Source organism: Porites lutea, chromosome 2, assembly GCF_958299795.1.
Source record: "Porites lutea chromosome 2, jaPorLute2.1, whole genome shotgun sequence".
NCBI classification, from domain to species: domain Eukaryota; kingdom Metazoa; phylum Cnidaria; class Anthozoa; order Scleractinia; family Poritidae; genus Porites; species Porites lutea.
The window spans coordinates 51,024,309-51,042,487 of record NC_133202.1 but is presented as its reverse complement, the minus strand read 5'-3'; the positions used below and the strand labels follow the sequence as shown (position 1 = coordinate 51,042,487).

Sequence of the window (18,179 nt, the reverse complement as noted above, 5' to 3'; positions counted from 1 at the left end):
GGGATCCCGGCATCAACCGGCTGGACCGCATTTCCAAACAGCACGATATTGATTATTCTCGGGCGCGCAATCTCCAGGACAAGTGGAAAGCCGACGACAAGATGATTCGCGCCATTCAAACCCTCCCGGGAAAAAAGACCATGGCCGAACGCGTCGTCAAAAAAATAATGCAAGCGAAACGCAAATTAAAACTGTAACCAAACATGTTTATTGTCGCTTAATACAGGCAGTGCTATTGTCTCGAGGTTGTGTAACTAAAGTAGAGTTCTAGTGACCTATTAAATATTACATTTCACACTATACAGTTTACATCTCAGTTTTTTCATCGCGTCACACTTGAAGATTGTCACACTTAAAGATTGTCACACTTAAAGATCGTCCCTAGTTCCCGTCCTGGGCTCCTTAAGAGCATCCCTCAGCTTCCCAATCGACGGGTTCCGTCCATTCGGGTGGCATCATCACGTACATGACTTCCGTGGCACCCAAACCCACATCTTTATCGGTGGGGCATTCACGCAACATGGTTTGGCACTGTTCACAACGACCGTACACTTTAAAGACGGGTCGTACGAGAATATCGTCATCGGGAACAATGTCCGCTTCAGTTAACAAGATTTTCAAGAAATCGAATGATGGATGAATCTTGATGGCTGTTGGTAGAGGCAGCATCTCCTTCGTCAACCCGCAACAAATCATCGCCCGTAATTCGATGGGTTCCGGGGGCGGGAGGGTCTTGGTTTCCATGTTGTATTTGGTAAGGTAAGAAAAAATGCCTAACAACCGCTTGCTGACCTTGTCGGAATTGCCCGTCGTCAAACATCGGAGGAGCGCTGGCAGTTCCTTCTTCATTAGGGTAAAATGCCACGAGGGGTTGGGTAAACAATGGTGCGAAAACATATTGTACATCCATTGGCACTGCTCCAAACTCTCGCTTTCGATACGTACGCCGTCTGTAAAACAAAAAAAGAGTTCAGTCCGAGTCGGGCGTTGCCAATTGACCAACCCCATAATAATGACAATTGCACACCCACCCGCTGTGGTTGTAACACTCGGCATGGTCCAACACGGGGTGAGGACCTCCACGCTCTCGCTGGGTCAAGAACGTGTGAACGTTGACGGGCGTCGACTGTACCAGCATAAAGACCCTACACAATATCCACACGCAATGACAAGGGGCTCGCGGTCTGGTGTAAGTATGGCGTAGAGGGTAAGGGTGAATCACTCTCTCCAACGTACCTTTTGCAATGTTGGCCCCTTGGTGAACAGAACAAAAACATTTGGCCTCGTTGCCTTCGATCTTCAAATGGGACGCCATGGGAGTTAGCCGGTGTCTTATTTAACAGGAACCAAACATGAGCAACAAACCAGGCCGATGAATCAGATGGTACAAAAAGGACGCGGCCATTCACCGACCGGTTTGCAGTGACATGAACCGGGCAATCCCCTGCTCTATATATTACCCTCTCTGGCCTGGGTCCCGGGCTCTCTCGGCCCACCCCAAAGAAGGGGGGATGGGGGGGGTATCCCCCCTCTTTTGGGGGCCTTTTTTAGAGGGGGGTGTGATGAAATGAGACCCCCTCCTCACACCCCATAAAAGGTCTCTCTCACCCAGTCGACTCAAACCCAAAATAGTCCTCATGCGATCTTTACTGGAATGGTGTGGCCTTTCACTTTTACTGCTAGTTGTCTTTTGTGCGCGAGGGAACTGGTCCGAGCCGTCATCCGTACACCCTGTTGCCGCGTGCTGGTCCATAAAGCCTGTTTGTACGCCTCCTTGGCCGTCACTCCGTCCCGTCCTACACCCACGTTCCCTCACTGTCAACAAGAGTTGGGTCTGGTACGTTTTCGATGCTTGTGTTGGCAATTGTCGGGTAAGTGGAGTTCATGGTTGGAATGTCCCCTCGCCCCTGCTCCCCCCACACGCTCATTCTTACCATGGGGTTTACTTACAGATCATGGATCCACCGCCGCCGCCGCCACCGTCTTCCGCCGGTCCTCCCGACGACGATCCGGTAAGTGGAACCCATCGGTTGAATTCTCCCGCGCCCCTAACACCCCCTTTCCCGCGTCCCGGGCAACCCCTTGCTCATTCTTCCTTTGTTCGTTCCACTTAGGTGCCACCACCACCACCACCACCACCACCACCACCACCATCGTCACCACGCCGCGACGCCAGGCCATCGCAGGTAAAACATTCTTTTTTTTCGTGCACGACATGGGACTTGGGCCGTGATGTGAACCTGAGCCCACCCCGGTTTGGTCGAAGACAAACCGGGTCAAGTCAGTCCCAACGCCGTTCTAGACTCAACGGGATGTCTTGCGTGATGGAGACCTTGTGCTCCAAAGGATCCGACACCTCGTTTCACTCCGTCTCGCTTTGCTGAATTTTCCCGGGTCGTCTTCCAGTGGGCTGTGATACCTTCAGGTGGAGTCCACGTTGCTCCCTTTCCCGTGTTTTCCCTTACGGTATGGATTTCTCGTTGGCACCTGTTTTAGAAGCTGTCTCTGTTTTTTTGGTCTTTTTTATTTTCTGGCCGGTTTTTTCTCATAGGAGGAGCAGGTTCGTTGACTTTCTTGGCTGTCCTCATCCACTACCTTTTTTTCTTCGTGCTGGCCAAGAACTCTCTCCCTCTCAATCCGTTTTGCGCCACTTGGGTACATCTCCTAGCTTGGTGATCGTGTCCCTTTGACGATTCTCCTCTGGATGGCTTGACTGTCATTTAACACTGGGAAGATGACTGGCCCTTTGAAAAATGACGGTCCAACAGTTCCCTCGACCTGTGTCCGCAGTCAAGGTTAGGGTGAACTCCTTGCCAGTAACAGCCAGACGATTGATCTTTGGTGGCCTTTGAAATGATGGCGTGTTGAGTCTCTCACTCGTCCTTGGTATGACTGTGCTTGGCACCATTGTCTTTGCCGAGGGGTGCATGTCCTGAGGTCTGGGAAGAACGAGTTTACAGACCCACCAGAACAAGCATGGTTACTCCAGACATCCACTGTTCGGTTGCCTTGGTAATTTACAGGTCCACCTGAAAAATCCCTTGTGATCAGTTTGAGATGCTGTTGGATAGCTTGGAGCGTTCAGAGTCATCCTTGCAGTTCCCCCGGTTGTGACCACACCCTTGCTGTCATCTTGTAGACTGTTGTTCGCCGAGCAGACGTCGTTAAGCTGCGAGGACTTGACCAGCCTGATGTTGGCTTTACCATCACTGTACCCATCTTTGCCTAGAGAAGTGGTTTCGTCTGAATGGGGTCACACCTCCACCACAGAGGAGACAGGGTTTGGGGATGACTTTTTCCAAGGGGGCGTGGTATTGCAAACAGTGACTCATTCCAAGGGGTGTTTCCGTGTACTGGGAGTGGTCTTGCTTCAGTGACAGGTCCCCAACTTGTCAGACTGGACCAAGTGGACTTGACATCGCAACTCTCCCCAGGTAGTATTCCTTGTACCATCAGTCTCCCTTGTCCCAGGGGCCATCCTTCGATGCGTTCGTCTGTGCTTTCCTCACATGATCACAACCCGTTGATTGGCTTCTTTGGTGACTTTTTTGGTAATGGCCTTCTGTAACCATCCCTGATGAATCCTCGAGTACGTGACGTGTCTTGGGCGAAACATCGGCTTCTTGGTGCTTCTTGGATGGATAGCTCTCTCTGTTTGTGCGCTCTCGTTTTTCCATGGCTTGTCCTTGTCTCGGAAGAAATGGAAGTGGAGGGTCGTCTCCTTACAGAGAAAGCCTGACGAGTCGAACGCGTTGTGTTTGGGGGAACACTGTGACCTGGACACTGATGACACCACTCAACGAGAACCAGAAAAGACCTTTCCATAGCCTTTCGTGCGAAACCAAGCAAGTCCATTCCACCTGCAGTCGTATTTGGGTGGAACATCTGTTCCAGCCTTTCTTCATCGGTTGGTGTGTTGACTGCTTGTTCTGCCAAGGACCCTAGACCCAAGCAAGTCTTTCGTCAGTCACTGGCATAGGTTCCTGAATCATTCATTTTCACTGCCACAGGGTTCCTGATTCATTCCAGCTGCCCTTATTTGGATTCGTGGAAGTTCGTCATCGAGGTCCATTGGACGGTCAGAGCTCCATTGGTTTTGTGGGACATGATTAGGGAGATTTTCCTGGGCTTTGCAAGGTAGGTCACTGCACGAAACCACCCCCTCCTTGTGTGGTATGGAACAACATGGTGTTCGTGCATACCTGTCATTGGTAGGTACAGGTGTGTTGGTTCTACTTCATGTTTGGCCGATGGACGCTGTCGACGATGGTGTCTATTGGGTTGGATCTGATTCTTCTACTGTTGGTCTGTCGGGACCAGCTGGTCCCGAGTTTTTTAGGAGAAGTGGGTTGCTTTTGCCATCGCTTTTCCTCTCTTTGGCGGAGGAGACCGTCGATCCTTCATGGACGCCTTTCCTCCTTGCTGTTAAGATCTCTGATCGCCGGTGCTTTTGGGAGAGCCCGACGAGCCCTCCAAGCTCTGACATGGACGCTGCCTCCTTTATCATCAGCAGCACTTGGCTTGGAGTTCACGGGCAAGTTGGAGTTCAAGGACAAGTGGGTGGTTTGGACTTCCCCGTTCGAGGGATTTTCCCTGTGCAGCTTGGACCTTTCATGACGCTGGTTTCGTCTGTTGATTTTGACAGATAGGAAAGGGACAACCCTCTGCTTCGTTGGCATCGCATGTGTGTGTGTGTGAACACTTTTTCTGTTGGGCGTGGCAGCAGAATCAGTCGATCTGAAGGTCTCTCTTTGGCGGTGATATCAGGTTAGGGTCACTGGGACTTGAGAGGCTGGAGAGCTTTTTTTTCCGTTGACTCGGGTCAGCTTGTCGAGGTTTACCCACATGGCTGACACTCGTGTTCAGGGTGGGTTTCTCCTAACTTCCTTGAGGTGTTTTTATCCCTGGGAATTGGTGGCACAACTGGCATGAGCCACGTGGGTGTGCATTGCTGCTGTGGTATGCCTGTTCTGAATATGGTTGTACCTCCATCATCACCTGCGCTAAGTTCCTGGAGAAAGGAGCTTGGCCACCCCAAGTGTCTTGGTGGTGTGTTCTGCGTGTCAGGCCCTATAGGTTTGTCAACTGAAGGCTCTTGGGAGTAGTCGGTTTGCCGGTTGGAGTAGTTGGATCCATTGACAACTCAGTCATTCCTGGTTTGACCCCAGTTATACTGTTGGACCAAGTCACCCTACGCTAATCTCTTCCCCCTCTTTTCCCCCATGTTTTCTACTTGTTGATCCATTTGAATTTGGTCTGTGCCCTGTTTCCCCACATTTCTTTCTCGCACTTTGGCCATCACCTTCCTCCATCTTTTTCCCTCCATTTTTTCCCCCTCTTTTTTTTTGTCTCTCACACTATTCCATTCCCTCCCTTCACACGGTTACTTCCCACTTTTCCCACTGTCGTTCCATCCACTGATGCATTTGTCTTTTTCTCGGGACTAACTTGACTCGGTTTGTTTTTTCTCAAACCTTCAGGGCACCTCCAGCGAGTCGACCCCGGACAGCGACGAACTGAACAGTCGACGCCAATTGCAGTGCGAGGAACGTCTGCCGACCACCAGCAACAGCGTTACAAGCCGCCGAAGGACAATCCGGTGGCGGGCTGCGGTTCCAGCTCACTCCCTACACCGTCCGTCACCGCCCCTCGTTCGGCGTCACCTGGCAAACGTTCAGGGCACAACTGCAAGGACAACCCAGCTCGGGCGACGCCTCGGAGGAAGTGATTCGCGCCCTGGGCCAAGCCATCCGAGACCAATCGCGGCCATGGCACGACGACGATTATTTGCAGATCTACCTGGGATCCAACCGCTTGGCCAATAATTTTACCAGTGCTCGTGTACGCGTGAGAGATTGGCGCCACACGCAAGGGCCCGCGCGGCATCTGCTCGAACAGATGACGGCCCTCTTGAACTCCAACGAGGACTTTGCGGTGGACGATACGTTCGTGGTGGACTTGACCTACGTGCGCCCGCCGCGCGGCACGGGCCGTCGTAAACTCGGGTCCGACGCCTTCGTCAATATGGTGAAGAGTAAAAACAGTTGTATCGAGATCACCAACAAGGACGATCTCTGCTGCGCGCGGGCCCTGGTGACGGCACGAGCCTACCAACACAAAGATCAAAGTAATCTCCACATGAGCGAATACACGAACATCCGGCACGGACGGGATCTCCAAAAGACCAAAGCCCGCGAATTGCATCGATTGGCCAAAGTACCCGAAGGGCCTTGCGGGTTACCCGAAATACGCGACTTCGAAAAAGTGTTGCCCGACTACCAAGTCATCGTGGTCTCGGCCGATCACGGGAATGCCATCGTGCATTGCGGCCCGACGGCCCTGCATCAACTGATTCTCTTAGCCCACCAGGGACATTACGACGTCATCACCAAATTGAACGCGTATTTTGGCGTGAACTACTTTTGTTTACAGTGCCGCAAAGGGTACAAGACCAGGGACTTTCGTCATCATCGGTGTCCCGGCTTCAAGTGTTATTGCTGCCAACAAACGGACTGCTCGGACTTTGCCACCCACCCTGCCCGAGACGCCGCCACCGAACTGTGTCCCCATTGTCATCGCCGTTTCTTTGGCCCTCGGTGCCTCGAACTGCACACCATCCGTTCTCCCAGCGGTCAAAGTGTAAACCCGCTGACCTTCGACAACGTGTGTGCCCAACTACGGTGTTGCGGGCACTGCGGACGCACCTTCCACGACTTCCAGGCCTTTCTCAGTCACATCTGCGGCTATCAACCGTGCTACAATTGCGGGCAAACGGTGGACGTGTGGGACCACAAATGTTTCATCCAGCCCATCCCCTTACGTCGAGGCCCCAAACGCAAACACCCCACCACCAGCACCGACCAGCCAGTGCCCGAGGAGGAACAGGCCATCGTCAAAATCTTTTTCGATTGCGAGTGCATGCAGGAAGGAGAGGAGGCGCATCGCGTGAACCTGGTATGCGCCGAGACCAGTCTGAACGATCAACGCTACCAGTTTCCGACCATGCAAGAATTCTTGACCTGGGTGTGGAACCTGAGAGTGACGGACCCCACACGCCGCCCGTTCGTGTTGATCGCGCATAATTTCCAGGGGTACGACGGCTACCTGTTGCTCGAGGAACTGTACAAACAAGCGGTGGTGCCTTCGCAGATCGTCAACGGGGCCAAACTGTTGAGCGTCTCCATTCCCGGCGGCATCAAATTCATCGACAGTTTGAACTTTTTCCCCATGGCCCTGGCCTCGTTTCCCCAGACCTTCGGCTTACGGGAGGAAGCCAAGGGGTTCTTTCCCCACTTCTTTAACATCCCCACCTTGCAGGAGTACGTGGGGGCCATGCCGGACAAACGGTATTACGATCCCGACGGCATGAAACCGGCCCGTCGCGCCGACTTCGAACGATGGTACGCGGACCAAGTGGCGTCGAATCGCGTGTTCAACCTGCAAGCCGAACTGTTGAAATACTGTCAGTCCGACGTCCGGATCCTGAAACAGGCGTGTACCCTCTTCGAGCGCGAATTCAGGGGCATTTGCGGGTTCGACCCCTTCGAACAATGCATCACCATCGCCTCGGCGTGTAACGTGGCCTACCGTCGCCATTGGATGCGGCCCAGAACCCTGGCCGTCGAGCCCCTGCACGGCTGGCATCCGCAGATCCGTCAATCGAGAGTCGCCTTGGAATGGTTGTACCACCTGGAACGCATCCTGCCCCCACCCACGGACGGGGAACCCCGACTACGCCACAGTCGTAACGGAGGCGAAGTGCTGTTCCGGATCGGCGAGCATCGCTACCACGGGGACGGCTACGATCCGCGCACCGGGATCGTGTACGAATTCTACGGGTGTTTCTACCACGGGTGCCCCGAATGTTTTCCCCAGCGACACCAGCGGCACGCCAAACTCGACGGGGCCACGCCTCACGAACTGTACACGCGCACGGTCCAGCGGGCCGAACGCATTCGTCGAGGCGGTCACGTGGTGATCGAAAAATGGGAGTGCGAGTGGGAAGCCCAAAAGAGGGAGGATCCCGAATTGCGCCTGTGGGCCGAGACCCTGGATCTGGTGACGCACCTGGATCCCCGCGACGCCTTCTTCGGCGGACGGACCGAAGCCGTGCGAGCCCACTGTCAGGCCCAGCCGGACCAACACATCTTCTACGACGATTTCACGTCGCTGTACCCGTGGGTCAATAAGAACTGCAAGTACCCCGTGGGTCATCCCGTCATTCACACGCAGTTTACCTGCCAGACACCCGAAGACTGGGACCGACTGGTGCGCCATCGATCGTACGGGTTGGTCCAATGCCGCGTCCTGCCGCCTCACTACCTGTTTCATCCCGTGCTGCCCGTCCGCGTGGCCGGCAAGTTGCTGTTTCCCCTGTGCGTCCAATGCGCCCGACGGCAAGTGCCCCTACCCTGGACGGAACGCACCCACATCTGCGACCACTCCCCTCGCGAACGAGCTTTCGTGGGGACCTGGTGCACGCCCGAATTGGTGCTGGCCCTGGACCAAGGGTACGTCATCCTCCACATCTACGAACTGTGGGACTTTCGTCAGACCTCCACCACCCTGTTCAGGGATTACATCAATACCTGGATCAAGGTGAAACAGGAAGCCGACGGCTGGCCCTCGCCCGAGGTGGAAAAAGATCCCGCCTTGCAAATCGAGTACCTGGAAGAGTTTCGGCGCGTCGAAGGGGTGATCCTCGACCCGGCCAAGATCGAACGCAACGAGGGTCGACGCACGCTGGGCAAATTGATGGCCAACAGTTTCTGGGGCAAATTCGGCCAACGCACCAACAAGACCCAAGTGACCACTTGCAAGGACCCCGAGAGCTTCTTCGACCTCTTCCTGGACGGCGAACGCGACATCCATCGCATCCTGCCGGCCGGCGACCAGATGATCGACGTGTACCACTCGTTCAAAGAAGACGTGGGCGAACTGGGCACCAACACCAACATCTTCGTGGCCGCCTTCACCACCGCCCACGCCCGCGTCAAACTGTATCACGACGGGCTGCTCCCCCTGCACACCCGCGTGCTGTACATGGACACGGATTCCGTGGTGTACCTGGCCACCCAAGGCGAGACCCACCTGCCGCGAGGACGTTTCCTGGGTCAATTCAAGGACGAATTGAAAGGCGACGTCATCGACGAATTCGTGGCCGGCGGACCCAAAAATTACGCCTACCGCACCCGTTCGGGACAAGAATGTTGCAAGGTGCGCGGCTTCACCCTGGACGCCCGGGGACAAGCCGTCCTGAACTTCGAGAGTGTTCGAAACCTGGTGCAAAAAGACATCGAGGAGCCTCTCGATCGTCCCAGAACACTGTCGGTCGACAACCCCCATCACATCGTACGAAACGTCACCGACAAGACGCTCCATTCCGTGCCGCAACTCAAGACCTACTGCATGGTCCAAGACAAACGAGTACTGGATGCCAGTACCGGCATGACGTACCCCTACGGTTATCGACCCAGTCAGGACATCATGGACAACATGATCCTGTCCATCCTGTTCTCGGACGTAGACTCTTCCTTAGAAGACTGGGAGGAGGACTTGCCTTTCGTTCCAGAACCGTGCCAATGAAAAACATGGTAGGGACGCCCCACACCCGTAGGGTCGGGCACACGTTCCCGCTTGTAAACGTTAGGGTTCGAGACTTGTGTAATAAAACTGAGTTTGACACCTGTGCAAAAAAATGCGTTTATTTTTTTTCCTTTTTTTGAATTCCCTAGGGAATCATCACGTGACCGCCCGGGGGGGACCTCGACCTTGCCCCACCCTAGCCCTAGGGGTCAGGGCCAAGGAGAACACCGTTTACCCCCCAAAAACCCAAATGTCTCTAGTGCGCATGCGCCCTCGACAATTCTCTCTTAGGGTTCCCACATGGACGAGCCATCAGGTTCGTCTTCATATATAAGAGCCCTTAGGGTTAGAGTTAGGGTAACAAGGCTATAGGGTTATAGGGCCACACCCCAACGTGACACAGGGTCACTTTTACAACACGTCATCACTCCTATGACGTCATCGACCACACCCCTAGGATGTCATCGACCACACCCCTTATGACGTCATCTAGGCCCTGATTGGCTCATACTTTGATTGACAGGTCACATGACCTTCTGCTTAACGCTGATTGGTCCATTTGTACCACGTGACCTAAATCCGGCTTTCTGATTGGTCGAGCCCAGGGTGGCCCCCATTACTACTACTTATGACGCCATAGTAAAAATGGCCTATTGCAAGTTTGCCGAAGAAGGAAGGCTCTGCAGCCAGCTTAGACATCAACACATTCTAAATCTAACCGTCCTCTTATGTCTAAGTGGTTTACCAAGCTAATTTACAAATCTAGGCCAAAGCTACAATATAAGAGTCACCAAACGTCCTCTTGCTGAACTTTCTATTTCTCTTTATTTATAGTGGATGACACAAATGTGGTCAATAGACAGAGAATGTTACGTAAACCAGCATGGTGTAGATCCAAGGGATAACTGCAATCTGCTGATCTATTTCAGTGAGGTGATTTAATGTAACAGTGATTTGTGTAATGTACAAATTGTGCCTCGCATTCCTTTAATGGCCGTTCACCTAAATTTGTAGCTGGGCTACACTACTATGGGGTGAGTGATACATCGACGTTACACATGCATATTATCCTATAAGGACAGGTTGGAAAGTTTGGAGGATAATGGTCATAGGCCTACCATCTTGTTCTAGCTTCCCTAGCTCAGACTTTGGTTACGCAGGAAATGAGATTATAGAGTCTTCAAGAGCCTACGGTGGATTCTCCGAAGATTAGAGGCCCTCTTATAAGGAGAGTGCCTTACAGTGCTGCAAACTGCGAGAAAAACTTGAATTGCATATGAGAAGGGATCCATTATTGCTTCTTTCCCTCTATTGGGAAGAAATTTGAAATAAAGAAATGAAAAACATGCGCCCAAGTTCTTCTCCTAGAAGATGATATATATGCTTTACTTTAGGCTATCCTTTCATAGTCAGTCAAATCATTTTTAAAATAGAAAGGCTTCTTAATATGTTGACTGATCTGGAGGCTTTATTTAATTTTAATTTTGAAATTCTTTTGGATTCTTTTTAAGGTGGAGAAATGGTGTCCCATGTTACCCTGGCGAAGACATCTCTACCCTTCTAAAAAGAACAGTAATAAACTGGTTTGGAAATTTAGTAATCATTTACTTCAGCCTTACACACAATAACCAGTGATACCTTGGCCAGTACAATATGAACGCTCTTTAAGTTCATATTTTATTTTTTAGTACCGACGAGAGTCTGTATGACAGTCGGGGCAACTTATCTTAAACTTCTTTGTTTTAAGACAACTGACCGTAAAAAAATTAAATAAACATAAAATTAATAAACCTTTCCTTGCTTTTATGAAAGACCCCGTTTAGTGGTGTAAAAGTTGGGGTGTTTTAGGGTGTTTTATCATTCCACTTCGGCCAGGTAAGAAACTAAAACAAATTTATCTTTACTTCACAGGTTCATGTCCGAGACGATCTCACAGAATTGATGCAGAAATTGAACGAAAGTAAATACCAGTTCATGAGAGACCGTATTTCAAGACTTTGGCCAGAATGGAGGGCTTCAGCTAAGAGGCTTGAACAGCGAAAACCAAGCTTTGGAAATCGACAGATAAAAAACGTATGTTTGAAGAATAGAGTGAAACCTTCTACTGCACGCTTTAAATTCACATTGGTTTTGGTAATCATTATCTTCATCATCATCATCATCATCATCATCATCATCATCATCATCATCACCATCACACACCAACCATCGTCATCGTCATCATAATCATCATCATCATCATCATCATCTTCGTCATTTTCATTATCTTTATCTTTATCACGAACATTATCTTACCTTTATCATTGTCGCTTTCAATATCATTAACCTTTATCTTCATTATCATTACAGAAAAACATAGAGATCGAAAACATTCTGGCCTTTCTCACGCTACGTCAGGAGCTTTCTCTATAATGCTTTAAAAACATGTTTTAGACTGAATGGAGTAATTCTAGATATACATCAACAGCGAGGACAAATATGATTTTTAATCATTTGGTTATTCTTGGGCGACGTTTTCTTGAGTTTACTGTTTCTTTTGGTTCATTGTCTGTTCTTGTGGGACGTAAGAGAACCCACACTACTGTTCGAAAAGAGTATGGAACGTAGATCTCGGTGGTGTGGCCAACCTTAACGGGTCGTTGGATTGGGTAGGGATGGCACCTTGCATAGGACTTATGAGTCCCGTTCGTGCCTATTCCCTCTGGGTAGGCCTGTGTCCAGAAAAGCTTGTAAAACTAAAAAATTGGATGAAATTTAAAGGTTTACAATTACAAGACACTTTAATTCATTCTAGAATCCCGTCTCCGTCCCTTTCGAAACAGAACCTTTTAGGGGTCCTTTCTGAAGGCAATGTCCTTATGCATGATTTCGTCATACGAGCAAATTTCACCAACACGCCTAGTCTGAAAGAAAAGTTCTTCGCATTTGCACTTGTTGTATGTTAAGGCATAGCGTGAGACTAATTTGCATAAAATCTTATAATGATCATAACTTTGTGAAAATTTACCAGAACCTTCCAAAATTTGGTAACCTCAAACAAATCGGTAACCTTAATTTTCCTGTAACGTAAGAAATCAGATATCTGTGTCACGTGACCACTTATGGTCGAGTCCAGGAGAGGAAAGAAAACTTAAATATGGGGTGGCGAGTTGCCACACAGTATGTATTAAAAACGAAATTTTTGTTATTGTATCATTATTTCTTGCTTGAATCTGGCCGGAATGGAAGACTTGCGTTTTTCTTTAATTAGTATTTAAGCAAAATAGGTCACGTGACACTTTTCACCTGTTAATATCTTTTTAAGAAATTAAAAATTCTCTCCGTTCCGACCACGGAAAAAATTCGTACGGTAAAACAAACATTTACACACGGTTCAAACTTACTTGTAATCAACCATTCTTGCCCCATTTTGAATTTCTTTTTGAATATCATTATGACGACACATCTCACGTGACTACATCACTTCAACCTTAATTAATTCAACGCCTAGAAAGAAAGTTTCTCGAAAGTTTTTTGCAACTTTTAGAATTAAAATGCACGGCTGTAGAAGAAAAACAGTTTTATCTTCGCGGGGGGTCGAGACCGAAAATTGAGCCTTGAGGATGGTGGGTTATTCTATTCAAATCTACTGCCCTAGGAATTTATTTATGCAAATCTACGCAACTTAAAAATTTCAAAACGAGGCTTGGAGGTGAAATTTGCTCATCTGACGTAAACATGCATAAGTCGCATTAATAGCCAGATCTGTGCGGAATGTGCGAAAAATAACTTCCGAAAATATAAAAATTCGAACGGAAATTAATATAAAAAAGGCCAGATATCTTGAATGCCACTGAAATGTAGAATTTTTTCTCTTCTCTTGGGAGTATCTTTTTCTTCGAAAAAATATTTTCGTCGGATCGATCAGCTTGTAACAAGATATTAGAATATGACAGAAATCAGCATCCATGTTTGAGGTTGCAGAATTTTGTTTCCATATTGACTTACAAGAATTATTTAAGCTTTATTCTAAAGAAAGACAGAAGGCTCATTCCAACTCCTTTAATTTTACCGGTTCCATGGCTAGATTTTACTCTTCATGGGAGCCTTTGCGCAACAAAAAATATGGCTGGAAAAAGCGTTTGATGGAGTACCTCTAGGGGAGATGGTGCAGTGGAGTGATCTGATAGCTTCAATGTACGTCCTTGGACATAACATCACCTTATCAGCCGAGCGAAATTCAATAAACAGGTACTTCAGCACAATGAGCACACTTACCTAAAATTAACGTTTCGGTTAGTTAGTAGAATTTTATAGTGCTGTCGTTATTTATCTTGCCACAAGATATTCTAATTAAGTAACTCTCTGTCTTAAAATACAAACAGAAAATAGGTACTATAAACTAACTCGCTAACTAAAATGCCTGAGTTTCTTTTCAAACTAAAGTACTTCTATATTAGCGGAGCTCCACGCACTCGGAGCCCCTAAATAAATCTACCCATCCAAGAAAATCTGGTAATCACGTGACCGTACACCGCCCGCCCGTCCGTCCGCACCACAGGGAAACCAATGTTCAATGTCACTTCTTTCTAGCTAATTTAGGAGCACAGGAAAACTCATATTGCACACATATTGCACATCAATATTGTGATTGAATTGACAGCTGTCAAAACAAGGTATCCGCTGACCAGTGTCACCTGACCGTATTGCAGGCTCATATGTCGACCCATCGAGGTCGAATATTTTTTGAAGTTATCCGCTGACAAGTTACTATTTTTCAAATGATCGCACGCTCATGTTTATTTTTGTTTTAATTGATATGAAATATGTTGTGTTTATGTGCCGCACGATGAAAATTTTGATTTCAAACTGACCTCGGACGCGAAAATTAGCCAGCTATTACAGGCAAAGAAGTACAGTAGCTTTTGACTTTTCTCACCATGGTCACGCGTTGGTCACGCTCTACGTCCAATTTTTACGCTCTGATTGGTCATAATTTGATAGGTGAGTTCATGCAGAAAATTTATGCAGCATCTTGAAACTTGTTAGTCGAGCTTGCTTTAGCAGAGCGAGACTCTAAAAATGCAGTCGTTTCCTTTTTGTCGGTGGGACCTAGTTTGTAGGCCACGCGTTCCTAGCGAAGACCGTGGAAACTGGGGATAAGAATCGTGGGGGACTTTCACTGTATGCAAATGAGTCTCGTGATGAGCATGCGGTATATTTTCGGCGATGACTGAAATGACGCATGTAAGTTTGGCAATGATGTAATTTTCCTCGAATGGAGGCCCTTGATTTTCCTGTAATTATGCACGACATGCAGACACTTTGAACACGAAATATCCTCAAGTAGGATGAGAAAAAATTACAGCGGGAAAATCCTATTTTGTGGTGTTTTAAAGCGTTACGTTTCTCAGAATATTGTCGAAATTACTGGAAATCTACGGTTAAATAGATTCACTTTGTTTTATGTATTTAATTGATAGATTTTTGCAGTTGTTAAGATGTGAAGTCGTGTTGCACTTCATAAATACTTGAGATATCAAGTATCCACTGTCACGTAATTTTTACGTGCGTACGTGCGTAAAATTTGCGTTCGCAAATAAAATAAAGGCAATGTATGAATGGCCGCACGTGCAATTATGTAAGCGTAAAAGTAGAAACTCGCTCAACTTGACGTTTAATCTCAGCACTTTATATCTTACCTCTATTTTATTTACGAGATTAAAATTTATGTGCATTAACGTGCGGAGCCAAAAACGCGTCAGTGGAAATCCAGCCTAAAATTACGTATGTGTCACAGATGTGTTTATACGGGTAGCTTTGAACTTGACCATAGAATAGAAATCCCATATCGACATTTTCCGGAACGGGTTGGTCCAAGATATTCTATCGCTTGAAAGTGTTGATTATTTTGGAACAACTGATCACTTCAGTGGTCGAAAAAGAAAAGAATATTCTTAATGAGTAAAACTTTAAAAGGTTTACTGGAAAATCAGGATTGTAAATTTGCTTTCAGTACTCCTTATTTTTCTTGTAATTGTTGTATGCACGACCCCACCAGCAATGCTGATCTTTTTATCGTGCTAAAATAAAGTTCTTATCTATCCATCTATCTATCTATCTATCTATCCATCCATCCATCCATCCATCCATCCATCCATCCATCCATCCATCCATCCATCTATCTATCTATCTATCTATCTATCTATCTATCTATCTATATATCTATCTATCTATCTGTCTGTCTGTCTGTCTGTCTGTCTGTCCGTCTATCTATCTATCTAAAATGGACGCTGTGTGCAACTCTAAACATTGTACTCTGAGACTGTACGGAGATATTAAAAGTAGATACTAAGCAGCTATGGAAAATGTAATTACTTTCACGCGTCTTATAAAACGGACAGCAAATTCAGCAGGAATACGCGCGAACTGAATTAACTGTGTGTTGTATAAGGTTCTGTTAAACTCACACATTTTTCCTGTGCTGAACATATACTGTACCGAGGCGTATTTTGGTCCGGTACAAAGAAGCTATGTATATTTATACTGACAGAGTCATCGGCCACTGATACCGATAAAAACCATCGTTCAATTTTTTTGAGTGTAAAATCCCTGAAAGAGTACTCCTCAATGGATCAATATCAATATGTGGAAGGTTTTTAAAGGTTTCACACCGGTTTGAGACTAAGATGTGCTGCCTGTCTCTCCTTGCAACTTTTACTTTTTGAGTATTTACTGATTATGACATACAACACTCGTTTTGTATTCCAAACGAAAAAGTAGTATAACAGCACCGGCTTTGACAACAAAACTCATCTCCAAGCAAGCGAGACTCAAGGCTACTAAGAGCGTTCTTGTTACTTTGATAGCTGAAGCAGACAGAGTTTTGTGTCAACTTGTGATGTTTGTAACCGCCTTTTTCTACTGGGTGTACAAGAAATGAAATTCAGCTGCTATCAAGAGTCTTCTGTTATCTCGTGGCTAGTTTGTTTAAAGGGTTTTTGGTTGAGAAATACGTCGCTTGTCAAAGTCGGAAATCCTTTTTCTACTGGGTGTACAAGAAATGAATTTCAGCTGCTATCAAGAGTCTTGTGTTATTCGTGGCTAGTTTGTTTAATGGGTTTTTGGTTGAGAAATACGTCGCTTGTGAAAGTCGGAAATCCCATTTGGGATCGCATCGTTTTCGTTTTTCATCTTGCTTGATGCGTAAGAGGGCTGAAAAGTCTGAAGCGGTTCTGGCCTTACTTGATAGCTTCCAGGGGCTGCATCTTGAATGGTAAGCCTGAGATATGTTTGTTTTTTATATCTAATGTAATGAAGTCGAGCGTAGTTTATGCGGCTATTTAGTTTATGCACGTTTGTACGATTTGAGGCAATAATCTGACCGAGTATCATTAGGTTTGATGTAAGCTTACAGAACTTTAAAAAGCCTGGCTTTAGACAATTTCTCACCGCAAATAGAAAAAAACGTTCCCAAGAATATTTAGTTAAAATTCTGGCTGTAAAAGAAAGCTTTGACCCATTTTCTTGCCTCGAGTTCATCTTTGAAAAAAGCAAACACCGGGAAGCCGGTTTAAAACATAGACTTAAGCTTTAAGCTGGAAGACTCACTTTAATACTTGTCTTTGTAATTGAAAATTGTTGTCTCTGTATATGTTTCACCGAATTACATTTCTTTTATTTATTGTCATTAGCCCCTCTTGCAATTTTAATCGCTGTGCCGTTTGTTTCCAGTCGTTCATGAACATCGCTTGCAGGAGTACTCAAAATGCCGCTCATATCAAAGGCTTTTGAAGATTACACATCGTTTTAAAAACACTAAATAAAAATAAACCTGATAAATTCTTTATTATGTTGAAGCGTAACTCTATTAATGTTCATTCAAACACTCCAAAGCTCGCAACCGGCTGGCCGTATCTGCGATTTTGAATTTTTTTAGCAGTTTTGCTATTAGCCCACGCGTGGCTCGATCGTCCTAAAAATTGAATGAGTGCAATTTGTATTTCAGAATTGTGAAATACTGCATTCTGTCCGAGGTCTGTATGATAAACACAGCGCCTCACAGTAATTCACCTCAGGTGATGTATAAAAAGTATAAAAGATTCGTTTACATACCCCCAAAGCAAGATTCTGAAACATGTCGAACGCAAAAAATTCGGCCTGATTTGTTTCCCAGGCCTAATCTACTCTGATCAAGAGCCAAAAATCAAGAGCCAATTTATGGCTCTTAAATGTGGTCGAAGATGATTGTTGTTTTTTGGGTGTACAATCCATATAAGGCTATCAACTCGATGTAAGATTTGGTTCACTCTTGGACTGTTTGCAAATCATTTTTCTTTAAAATCACTCAGCCTTTCCATCAAAAGTCACATGAACGTGCTCTAACGTTAACTGATTTGTGGATACAAGTTTATTATTTGATTTAAATTATAAATTTATCAATGGAAGCTTCGCTTTTAGCCCTTGCTAAATCTATATCTTCAATGAAAATCCTTGCTTGAATGATTTTCATTTTTTCCCAAAATTTTAGAGAAAAGTATTGAACTACGTGTTAATTATAACTTACGTTTCATTTAAGAAAGAGAATGTCAAGGCTGATCCAAATGCTGAAAATT

General features: G+C 46.8%; 1 protein-coding gene across 1 annotated transcript; it reads left to right on the top strand.

The window, feature by feature from the left end:
- The first annotated feature begins 5,898 nt into the window (after positions 1 to 5,898).
- LOC140926375 (uncharacterized) lies at positions 5,899 to 9,585 on the top strand. The gene has a single exon (XM_073376126.1). The coding sequence runs from the start codon at positions 5,899 to 5,901 to the stop codon at positions 9,583 to 9,585; it is 3,687 nt and encodes a 1,228-aa protein (XP_073232227.1).
- Positions 9,586 to 18,179: the final 8,594 nt, after the last annotated feature.

What these genes read in the sequence shown, in the direction of transcription:
- LOC140926375 (XM_073376126.1), top strand. Translation starts at nt 5,899, where the DNA reads ATGACGGCCCTCTTGAACTCCAACGAGGACTTTGCGGTGGACGATACG.